We start from the raw sequence: 11,568 nt of genomic DNA on the forward strand, positions 1-11,568 counted from the left end.
TCATTCCCTCTCCAATATCACTCAATTATCCAATATCGCTCCCTCTCCAATATGTCTCCCTGTCCAAAATCGCTCCATTGCCCAATATCACTGCCTCTCCAATATCACTCCCTCTCCAATATCACACCCTCTCTAATATCACACCCTCTCTAATATCACTCCCTCTCCAATATTACTCCCTGTCCAATATCACTGCACCATTGTGCCTCTGTGAGGCTTGAGTATTTATTCCTATTTGCGCTCTAACAAACTCTTTTTCGAGGTTAATGACACTCAATGTTCTGAAGTTGTGTTTCAGAATTTCCAGTGACATCTCACCCTCTCCATCACCTTGTTACCTCTACAGGATATTGCAGCTTAGCAAAGTGTAGCACTATATTCCGGAATTTTCCACCCACAGCCCTGGTGTTGTTTTAAGATCATTAAGTGCAGGAGAATTGCCAGGGGCGTTGACCACCTTGTCTGTGACCTTTCGGCCTCAGGATTCCTCAGCTTTGAGGTAACTGACTGGATGCTTCTTCCTTGTCTGAGTTTATTCTTGGGCCATGAGCATTATTGGAATGACCAGCAGTTTTTGGCCATCCCGAACTGGGGAGTCTATGACGAAGCAGCATAGCTTGACAAACCGAGCGAGAGTAAACATGAGAAAACATTTGCAAGCACAAGGGGTCGGAGAGGTTTGGAACTGTCTTCTACAAACAGAATATTCATTTTAAATCCAACATTGGTAAGTCCTTTTAAACCATTGGTACCAGAGGACAAAGTGGCAGAGAGAGGGGAGTGAGGACAGCAAGGCTCCTTCTCTAAAGGAGGACATTCAGCCCATTGTGACAGACATGAAAGAGTGACCTAGTCCAGTTCTTTATTCAGTCACAGGATGTAGGCACCATTCGCACGACCTGTGTTTGTTGCTCTGCTCTAACTGCCCTCCACTGAGTGGCTTGCGAGGCCATTTCAGAGAGCATGTAAAGAACATAGGAGTGGGAGGAAGCCATTCAGCCCATCAAACCTTCCCTGCCATTCAACACAATCAAGTCTGATCAAACATTTCCCTGTACCCATCCCATCACCATAACTCTGTACCCGGTGGTAGTCAGAAATCTAGCAAGCTCTTCCTTAAACATACTCAAAGACTGAGTCTCCCCAACCCTGTGAGCTAGGGAATTCACAATCCTCTCGGCAAGCTCATCTTGAACCTAAGTGGAATCTCTCTGATTTTTAAATTGTGCTCCTGCTTGTAGACTTGCCAACCAGGGGTAACATTTTGTCCTGTCTATCCCTTTAAGAATTTTGCAAGTTTCAATGAGATCACCTCTCATTCTTTGAAACTCTAAAGAATACAGGTTCAGTTTCCCCAGTCTCTCTCCATACAATAGTCCCATCAATCCCAGGAGCAGTCTAGTGAATCTTCAGAGCTCCTTCCCCGAGATTAGGAGACCAACTGCACACCGTCCTCCGAGTGCAGTCCAAACTCCTATACCATTGAAGCAAGATTTCACTATGTTCTGTCACTGGGTCACAATCCTGGAATTCCCTCCCTAATGGCATTGTGTGTCAACCTACAGCAGGAGGACTGCAGCGGTTCAGGAAGGCACCTCACCCCCACCTTCTCAAGGGGGCAACTAGGGACGGGCAATAAATACTGGCGCAGCCAGGGACACCCACATCCCACAAGTGAATAAAAAAAAAGGAACTGCTTTGGGTCTGGAGTCACTTGTACATGAGACTGGGTAAGGATTGTAAATTTCCTTCCCTGAAGTGCTTTAATGAGTCAGGTTGGCTTTTATGATGAATGATGCCATGATTACCAATAAATTGTAGACACGTTAGAATCCCTACAGTGTGGAAACAGGCCCTTCGGCCCAACAAGTCCACACCAACCCTCAGAGCATCCCACACCCCTAATCTACACATCCCTGAACACTATGGGTAATTTAGCATGGCCAATGCACCTAACCTGCACATCCTTGGACTGTGGGAGGAAACCGGAGCACCTGGAGGAAACCCACGCAGACACAAGGTGAATGTGCAAACTCCACACAGACAGTCACCCGAGTTTGGAATCGAACCCAGGTCCCTGGCAGTGCTAACCACTGAGCCACTGTGCTACCCTGATTAATTCCACTAGCTAGCATGGTGGGATTTGAACTCAGTGCATCAGCCCAAACTATTGGCTTCTTAAAGCACAACCTGACCACCAGCTATTGACCAGTTTTTAGTCTGTAGCCCTGTAGGTTACAGCCTGTGCATTGCAAATACAAGATTATCTTTGCAATGGAGTCTTCTGTCTCTACTATCCCTTCAGGCAGTGTATTCTAGACCCCCCACATCCTGCACTGGGTGAGAACCGCCCCTAGATCACATTCCCCCAGCTTCCATCCATTAACTACTTTCAGTCAATGTTGCTTGGTTATTTCTCTCTCTCCTGGTGGAAATAATTCCTTCCTACCTGTTCCTTCTACACATAAAAAAGAACGAGCGCACCTCAATTAAACTTCCCCTCAGGGAACGGGGTGGGATTTTAGAATGGACTGAAAGATACTCATCTCTTTAACTGGGGATGATCACCTTATTGGCGGCCTATAATTGCTGGAATTCAGTTTCTCCCACTGCCCTGGTGAGGTTTGAGAAATTCTGAGCAATTTAGTTAAATAAAGCTCGGAGAACGACAACCTGGGGCCAGGTTAATTTACAAACAGAAGGCAGTGGGACTCAGAGTTCAAAGCAATGATTATTTATTTGGACAGACATAACAAGCAATGATCATGACAGGGTGCAGAGGAGAGTCACTAGGTTGACCGGGTTGGATTATGAGAAGAGACTGAGTAGACTGGGACTATACTCATTGGAATTTAGAAGAATGAGGGGGGATCTTATAGAAACATATAAAATTATGAAGGGAATGGATAAGATAGAAGCAGGGAGGTTGTTTCCACTGGCGGGAGAAACTAGAACTAGGGGGCATAGCCTCAGAAAGAGGGGGAGCAGATTTAGGACGGTGTTGAGGAGGAACCTCTTCACCCAAAGGGTTGTAAATCTGTGGAATTGCCTGCCCAGTGAAACAGTTGAGGCGTTTAAAAGCTAAGATAGATAATTTTTTGAACAGTAAAGGAATTAAGGGAGGTGGTGAGCTGGAGGGTAAGTGGAGCTGAGTCCATGAAAAGATCAGCCATGAGTTTATTGAATGGCGGGGCAGGCTCGATGGGCCAGATGACCTCCTCCTGCTCCTGTTTCTTATGTCCTTATGTAACTGTGTGGGCCACAAAATTTTTGACCTGTTTTTTCCTCAAGATTGAAGGTCTCAGATAGATGCCATCAGCAAAGCAGCTTCACAGACTCAGACTTGACTATTGACCATTTCCCATGAGTCATTGACCAGCCCTTAACCTGACCAACAACACACAGAGAACTGACTCTAATCCTGGAATGGAGATACACAGAAATTCACAAAGTGGGCACCAGTCTTCATCTCATAACGAATAACATTAACCCCGTGCTGTCCCTGTCCCTGGAAGTGTTTGATGGGTCAGTGTAGAGGGAGCTTTACTCTGTATCTAACCCCGTGCTGTCCCTGTCCTGGGAGTGTTGATGGGGGACAGTGTAGAGGAAGCTTTCCCTTGTGGCTAACCCCGTGCTGTCCCTGTCCTGGGACCGTCGATGTGGGACAGTGTAGAGGAAGCTTTCACCTGTGTCTAACCCCGTGCTGTCCCTGTCCTGAGAGTGTTGATGGGGGACAGTGTAGAGGAAGCTTTCCCCTGTGTCTAACCCCCTGCTGTCCATGGGGAAATCTCTCTCCTTCTGGGAGCGATATACCCCCATCACGTCAGACCTGTGCCAGGTTAAAAGAAAAGAGTTGATGAAGGTTCTGGAAGGTGAGGGAGTGAATGCCAGGGAAACGTTTGCGTATTCTCTGGGTTTAGCTGCCTGGTGTTTTTGAGCAGGTTCTGATACCACACCCAGCAGTGTTTGGTATGAAACTGTAACTTGGAGCAGTGTTTGGCATGAACAGTGTAACTCAGAGCACTTACAGCCTCGGGCAAGGGAGCTCGATCGGCCGTCTCTGATGTCATTTCCCCCGCTCGCTGTTCCTCTCTGGTTTAGGGAGTATGGGCCTGCACACAATATGTGCTCCCTGTCTGAATTCCACAGGCAGGTGGTGAAGCCAGAGCGGTGTGGGCTAAGATAGAAGGAGAGACAGACAGCGAGAGCACGGAGGTGGGGTGAAGGAGCGAGAGAGAGAAAGATCAAACAAGTCAGATTTCTAAAGCCAAAGACTGGGTCGTGGGGCAGACGGCACATCAGAGAGTGTGGGCGAGAGGATACAGTTAGGAGAAGCGACAGTGGGAAAGAGGTGGAGAGAGCATAAGAGAGCAAGAGACAGAGAACAGTGCAGAGATCGAGGAGGCAGATGTAGAATGGGAGAGAGATAGAGATAGGCAACAAGAGAGAGAGAGATTGGGAGATGGGGCAGAGGAGAGAGGGATAGAGAGATTGGGAATAGGAGAAAGAGAGGGATAGAGACAGAGAACAGGAGAGAGGGATAGGGAGACAGAGAACAGGAGAGAGGGATTGAGGGATGGGAGAGAGGAATTGAGAGATAGGGAGAGAGGGATAAAGACGGAGCAGGAGAGAGAGTTTGAGGGACGGGGGGAGAGATAGGGAGCAGGAGAGATGGATTGAAGGACAGGGAGAGAGAGATTGAGGGACAGGGAGGGAGAAATCAAAAGGAACAGATGCATTCTGCTGTCACAGTCTCGCTGTGGAGATTCTGATTTGTAAAGAGTTGGGTTGACTGGAATACAATTGGATGAAGCAGTGCACGTTATGGAGGGAGCTCTGCACTTGGTAAGTTTTTTTCTGTGTAACACTGAGAGTTGCATTGTAGTGTTGTGTGTTTACCGAGCAGTAAAGGAACTCAAGCTCAGCAATCAAGTACAACAAGAGTAAACATTCAGGAAATTACAGCTGGTGATTGTAATGAGCCTAGAATGGCAGTGGGCCAACACAACACAGCTAACTCTCAACTTCCAGCTTTCATTGGCAGGGGAATTGAGTTTAAGAGCCGCGAGGTTATGCTGCAGCTCTATAAAACCCTGGTTAGACCACACTTGGAATATTGTGTTCAGTTCTGGTCACCTCATTATAAGAAGGATGTGGAAGCTTTAGCGAGGGTGCAGAGGAGATTTACCAGGATGCTGCCTGGACTAGAGGGCAGGTCTTATGAGGAAAGGTTGAGGGAGCTAGGGCTTTATTCATTGGAGTGAAGAAGGATGAGAGGTGACTTGACAGAGGTGTACAAGATGATGAGACGCATAGATAGACTGAATAGTCAGAGACTTTATCCCAGGCTGGAAATGGCTATTACAAGGGGGCATAATTTTAAGGTGATTGGAGGAAGGTATAGGGGAGATGTCAGAGGTAGGTTCTTTATACAGAGAGTGGTGGGTGCGTGGAATGCGCTGCCAGCAGTGGTAATGGAGTCAGATACTTTAGAGACTTTTAAGCAACTCTTGATAGGCACATGGAGGATAGTAAAATGTAGGGTATGCAGTGTAGTTTGATCTTAGAGTAGGACAATAGGTCGGCACAACATCGTGGGCCAAAGGGCCTGTACTATGCTGTACTGTTCTATGTTCTATGTTCTAACTCCACCATCTCCAGCTAACCACTCACACTGGAAGATCCCAAAACATCTGGGAGGTGGAGGGTGAAGGGAGAGAATAGGGAAGGGCTAAGGGAGAGGGGAGAAGGTGATGTTGAGGGAATGGAAGGTTTGGGAGAAGGAACCACAGACAAGCTAACAGTGAGAGATTGGAAAGTGATGAAAGGTGCAGTGACAGTTCGGAAGGTGCTGTCTGAGGATCTTTGGTGAGTTTCTGCAGTGTATCTTGTAGACGGTACACACTTGTGGTCTATTACTTCCGCTGCACCCAATGTGGCCTCCTCTACATTGGTAATACCGAGCGGAGGCTTGGAGATCGCTTTGTAGAGCACCTATGCTCTGTTTGTGACAACGACAACACTTTCTGGTCGTGAACCATTTCAACTCCCCCTCCCACTCCCTGGGTGACATGTCCATCGTGGGCCTCCTCCAGTGTCACAATGACACCACCTGCAAACTGGAGGAGCAGCACCTCATATTGCACCTCGGGAGCCTACAGCCCGATGGTCTCTGTGGATTTTACCAGTTTCAAAATCTCCCTACCCCCGGCCTAATCCATGACCAACCCTCCCTGTCATCCCCGCCTCCTTGACCTGACAACCTGTCCATCTTCTCTCAAACCTATCTGCCCCCTCCCACCTCACTGACCAATCCCCACCACTCCCTACCTGCACTCACCTATCACCATCCCACCTAACCTCCCCAGTCCCACCCCTCCTCGCTATTTATTTCTGAGCTCCCTTCCCCCTCCCCCATTTCTGACCTGAAACGTCAGCTTTCCTACTCCTCTGATGCTTCCTGGCTTGCTGTGTTCCTCCAGCTCCACACTGTGTTATCTCTGACTCCAGCATCGGCAGTTCTTACTATCTCTGATTAGGCTGGGACCTTTTTATCACTGGAGCGTAGGAGGTTGAGAGATGACCTGATAGAGGTTTACAAAATCATGAGGGACGTAGATAGAATTAATGTTAGGTGTCTTTTTCCCTAGGACGGAGAATTTCATGACTAGCGGTCACATTTTTAAGGTGAGAGGAGAGAGATTTAAAAAAAGACACAAGGGGCAAATTTTTTACACAGAGGGCAGTTCGTGTGTGGAATGAACTTCCTTAGGAAGTGGTGGATGTGGGTACAGTTACAAAGTTTTAAAGACGCTTAAATAAGTATATGAATAGGAAAGGTTTGGAGAGGTATGGGCCAGGAGCAGGCAGATGGGACTAGTTTAGTTTGGGATTATGTTCGGAATGGACTGGTTGGACCAAACGGTCTATTTCTGTGCTGTACGACTCTATGAGTCTATAAGTGAACATGGCACCTTAAGAACAGACTACTGTGCATCATTATTGTTAGGTTGCACCCAGCAAATCACTGTCAGACAGTTTGATAAGAAGATGAGGCACAGGATTTCAGCCTACGTCCCTACAAAATAACAATTGATGTTGTTAAGTTGACACATCTCTCCTTGCCTTAGGTATGGTGACCCTCAGGTTAAACCATCACCAGTCATCTCTCTCTAATGGAAAAGTAGGACTATGTTGACTTTAGAGACAGTAAGAACTGCCAATGCTGGAGTCAGAGATAACAGTGTGGAGCTGGAGGAACACAGCAGGCCAGGCAGCATCAGAGGAGCAAGAAAGTTGACGTTTTGGATTGGGACCCTTCTTCAGAAATGGCGGGGGGGAGGGGAAGGGAGCTCTGAAATAAATAGGGAGAAGGGGGATGGGGCTGGGAAGGGTAGGTGGGATGGTAATAGGTGAGTGCAGGTAGGGAGTGGTGGGGATTGGTCAGTGAGGTGGGAGGAGCCCTCTCCAGCTAAATAAGTTGTTGATGGGTACAGTAGCATATAGGAGAGGTTTTGTCCTGAGACGTGGTCTGGTCTAATGATCCATATGTGAATTCAATTTCTAACACTACAGTCTGGGAATCTGAGTGCTGTTGATGTGGAATAAAATATTTGCCTCAGTAATGGTGACCATGACACTGCTGCCATAAATTAACTTGTTCGCTAATGTCCTTTAGGGAAGGAAATCTGCCATCCTTACCCGGTCTGGTCTCCATGTGACTCCAGACCCACAGCAATGTGACTGCCCCTGAACAGCCCCCTGAAAGAGCCCTCACTTGCCAATCTCACTCGTGTCTTGTGAGTGAATGAATCATAAAGACCTTGGGGGGATGAAAAACTTGGCAGGATAGAATATTCTAGAGTCACAATATCTGTAGCCTAATTTTACATACTCACACATCAAACAAACAACAAAACAAAGACAGCATTTTAACCCACAGGCAAAATAGCAATGATCGCTCCACTCGCTGGATACATAGCTAGTACAAAGGCAGATAGTAGGCTCCTGGTCTCTGGAATTTAGAAGATTAAGAGTGATTTGTTTGAAATGCTGAAATGATGCATGAGTGCAGATGGTTCTGTCTAAATCCCCTGTTTTCACTGGATTGCACAAAGGCACTTGATATGAAAACTGCAGCCAGGTGCCCAGCAGTGAAATCAGGAAACAATTCCGAGATAACAAGGTGTAGAGCTGGATGAACACAGCAGGCCAAGCAGCATCAGAGGAGCCAGACACAAATCCCTACCCTATCTTGATAACACTGCATTTCCCATGGCTAACCCACCCAGCCTGCACATCCCTGGACCCTATGGGCAATTTAGCATGGCCAATCCACCCTAACCCTGCACATCTTTGGACTGAGCACCCGGAGGAAACCGGAGCACCCGAAGGAAACCCACGCAGGCACGGGGAGAACGTGCAAACTCCTCACAGAGGGTTGCCCGAGGCTGGGATCGAACCCGGGTCCCTGGCGCTGTGAGACAGCAGCGCTAACCACCTGATGTCACACCTGATGTTTTTTTATAATTGTTGGTGTCATCTGTGCTGTAGTAGACAATATTTTCTTTTCAATCTCTTGGATATTTGCACTTTCCTCTGAGCAGTACCATCCTTGGAATTGTATGCATCACACCTTCAATTAGTGTCAATTCTGTCTCACTCTGCGTGCGGTTCTGTGCTGAAATTGGTGGAGCAGCAGAAGATGGTTGGGTTGAGGACACTACCCTGAGGAACTCCTGCAGAGATGTCCTGGAGCTGAGATGACTGACCTCCCACAACCAATTGACCATCTTCCCACATATGACTCCAAGCAATGGACAGTTACTCTTAGAATAGGACACAAACATAATCTAGGTTTCCACTCGCTGAAGGGTGGAAGGTTAAACAGATTTAATTGAGGTTTTAGGAAAGGAATGCATCTAAAAATTTTCTGAAGAAGGGTCTAGGCCCGAAATGTCAGCTTTCCTGCTCCTCTGATGCTGCCTGGCCTGCTGTGTTCATCCAGCTCTACACCTTGTTATCTTAGAACCACTGTCAACTAGTTTCTAGCCAACAAACTACCACTCATCTAAATCCACAGGGAAAACATCCAGAGAAACCTCTACAACAGTCTGAATTTATGAAGTCAAAGACTTTAGTAGCGATTGGTAGTGGACTTGGGGAAGAGGTAGTCCAGAAGTCTGAAAGTGTCTGAATGCAGCAAGTCTCACTCGGTGAGATGGGGACGTGGTCAGAGTAATGGAGGAGTGTGTGGGAGACAGCCCTGAGGATGGTGTGCTCTCAGAAACCCTTGTCGCATTCGTGTAATCACATAAATGGCTGAAGTGAGCAGTAAACTGGCTGTTACTTACGCTACAAAACCCTTGCAGTGAGACCAGAAATGGGCCGACTTCATCCACCTGAGGCCACAAACACAAAGTGGGGTGCAGGGTAAGGATTTTCAGTGATGAAGAGAGGTTGGAGAATTTGGGACTATTTTTCCCCTTGGGAAGAGAAGACTGAGGGAAAATTTGACAAAAGTTTCAAAATCACGGGTGGTCTGGACAGAGTAAATGTTCCCGCTCATGAAAGGATCAAGAAAGAGAGGGGAGAGATTTAAGTTGGGAAAAGGAGTAGGAGTGCTGTGAGGAAAACCAGATGTTAGAGTCGGTTGTAAAGGATATAATCACAGAGCATCTTGAAATACACAGTACGATCAAATAGAGTTAGCATCACTTCAGGAAGGGGATTAACTGACTAGAATCCTTGGAGGAGTTACAAGCAGGATAGATATGTTACATCTGGCATTTGCCCCTTTTCTAAACCATGTTGATTTCTACCAATCGTGCTATACTTTTCCATGTGCATTCTTTAAGATTTCCTTACTGATAAATTCCACCATTTTCCCAACAACTGATGTTTAGCTAACAGCCTTAGAGCAGTACAGCACAGGAACAGGCCCTTCGGCCCACCATGTCTGTGCTGACCCTGATGCCATTCTAAACCAATCCCATCTGTCTGCATGTAAGACCATAAGACATAGGAGCAGAATTAGGCCATTCAGCCCATCGAGTCTGCTCCACCATTCAATCATGGCTGATGTTTCTCAACCCCATTCTCCTGCCTTCTCCCTGTAATCCTTGACCCCCTTACTAATCAGGAACCTCTCTATCTCTGTCTTAAAGACACTCAATGAGTTGGCCTCCACAGCCCTCTGTGGCAATGAGTTCCACAGACTCACCACCCTCTGGCTGAAGAAATTCCTCCTCATCTCAGTTCTAAAGGGCTGTCCCTTCACTCTGAGGCTCTGCCCTCAGGTCCTAGTCTCACCTACTCATGGAAACATCATCTCCGTGTCCACTCTATCCAGGCCTCTCAGTATCCTGTAAGTTTCAGTCAGATCCCACCAACAGCACCCCCAATCCTTCTAAACTCCTTCGAGTTCAAACCCAGAGTCCTCAACCACTCCTCATATGATAAGCCCTTCATCCCTGGGATCATTCTTGTAAACCTCTTCTGGAACCCACTCCAAGGCCAGCACATCCTTCCTTCGATATGAGGCCCAAAACTGCTCTCAATATTCCAAATTCTATCTGACCAGAGCCTTATAGAGCCTCAGCAGTACATCTCTGCACTTGTATCCTAGCCGTCTCGAAATGAAGGCTAACACTGCATTTACCTTCCTAACTGCCAAATGAACCTGCATGTTAATCTTAAGGGAATCCTGAACTCAGATTCTCAAGTGCCTTTGTGCTTTAGATTTTGGAAGCCTTTCCCCATTTAGAAAATAGTCTGCACCTCTATCCTCTCTAACAATGTGCATTACCTCACACCCTTGAGTAAAACCAACATTTCCCTCAACATTTTCTGTGTGATGTTTCGTCTGGCTCCTGGCACCAGGCTCCTGTTGAGGGGCTCCTGACCAGGGGAAACCCTTGCTTTGAGGAGGAGTTGAATCATTGTGGGTTAAGGGACAGGGGCATGGACTTCCATTCACCTCAGTTACCTTGGTAATGCTTCCTCACTGGTGCTGTGGAAGCACCAGTGCTCCTCCCCCTCACAATGTACCAGGGTGAACCAGGCAGGATTCCTGAATGCCCCTGTGACAGTCAGTCCCTGAGCATGCAGCATCACCTAACAACACATTCACCAACTACTGCTGAAACCACCCCCCGGGACGGACGGGAATGGAAATCTCCTGCCCCCGACTCTGTGAGCCAGCACACTCCATCTCCATGTGTAAGTCTCACAACAACTCTGTGTGTGTGTGTGTGTGTGTGTGTGTGTGTGTGTGTGTGTGTGAATCTGTGTGTGTGTCTGTGTGTGTGTGAGAGTGTCTGTGTGGAGAGTGTCTGTGTGGAGAGTGTGTGTGAGTGTGAGTGTGGAGCGTGTGTGTGAGTGTGTGTGTGGAGAGTGAGTGTGAGTGTGAGTGTGGAGAGTGCGTGTGTCGAGAGTGTGAGTGAATGTGAATGAGTGTGTGAGAGTGTGGAAAGTGTGTATGAGTGTGGACAGTGTGTGTGAGGAGAGTGTGAGTGTGTGTGGAGAGTGTGTGTGAGTGAGGAGAGTGTGAGTGTGTGTGGAGAGTGT

The 11,568-nt window shown here is 47.4% G+C and overlaps 1 protein-coding gene across 1 annotated transcript in view; it reads left to right on the top strand.

Annotated features, from left to right (window-relative positions):
* si:dkey-33c12.3 (uncharacterized protein LOC335380 homolog) overlaps positions 1 to 11,568 on the top strand; it is a 49,065-nt gene that overhangs the window by 9,103 nt on the left and 28,394 nt on the right. The window contains exon 2 of the mRNA XM_048598433.1: positions 4,930 to 4,936. Within this exon, the coding sequence (XP_048454390.1) occupies positions 4,930 to 4,936 (7 nt within the window). The remainder of the gene's footprint in view (positions 1 to 4,929; positions 4,937 to 11,568) is intronic.

The sequence above is a fragment of the Rhincodon typus genome, chromosome 1 (genome assembly GCF_021869965.1).
Source record: "Rhincodon typus isolate 14 chromosome 1, sRhiTyp1.1, whole genome shotgun sequence".
Lineage (NCBI taxonomy): Eukaryota > Metazoa > Chordata > Chondrichthyes > Orectolobiformes > Rhincodontidae > Rhincodon > Rhincodon typus.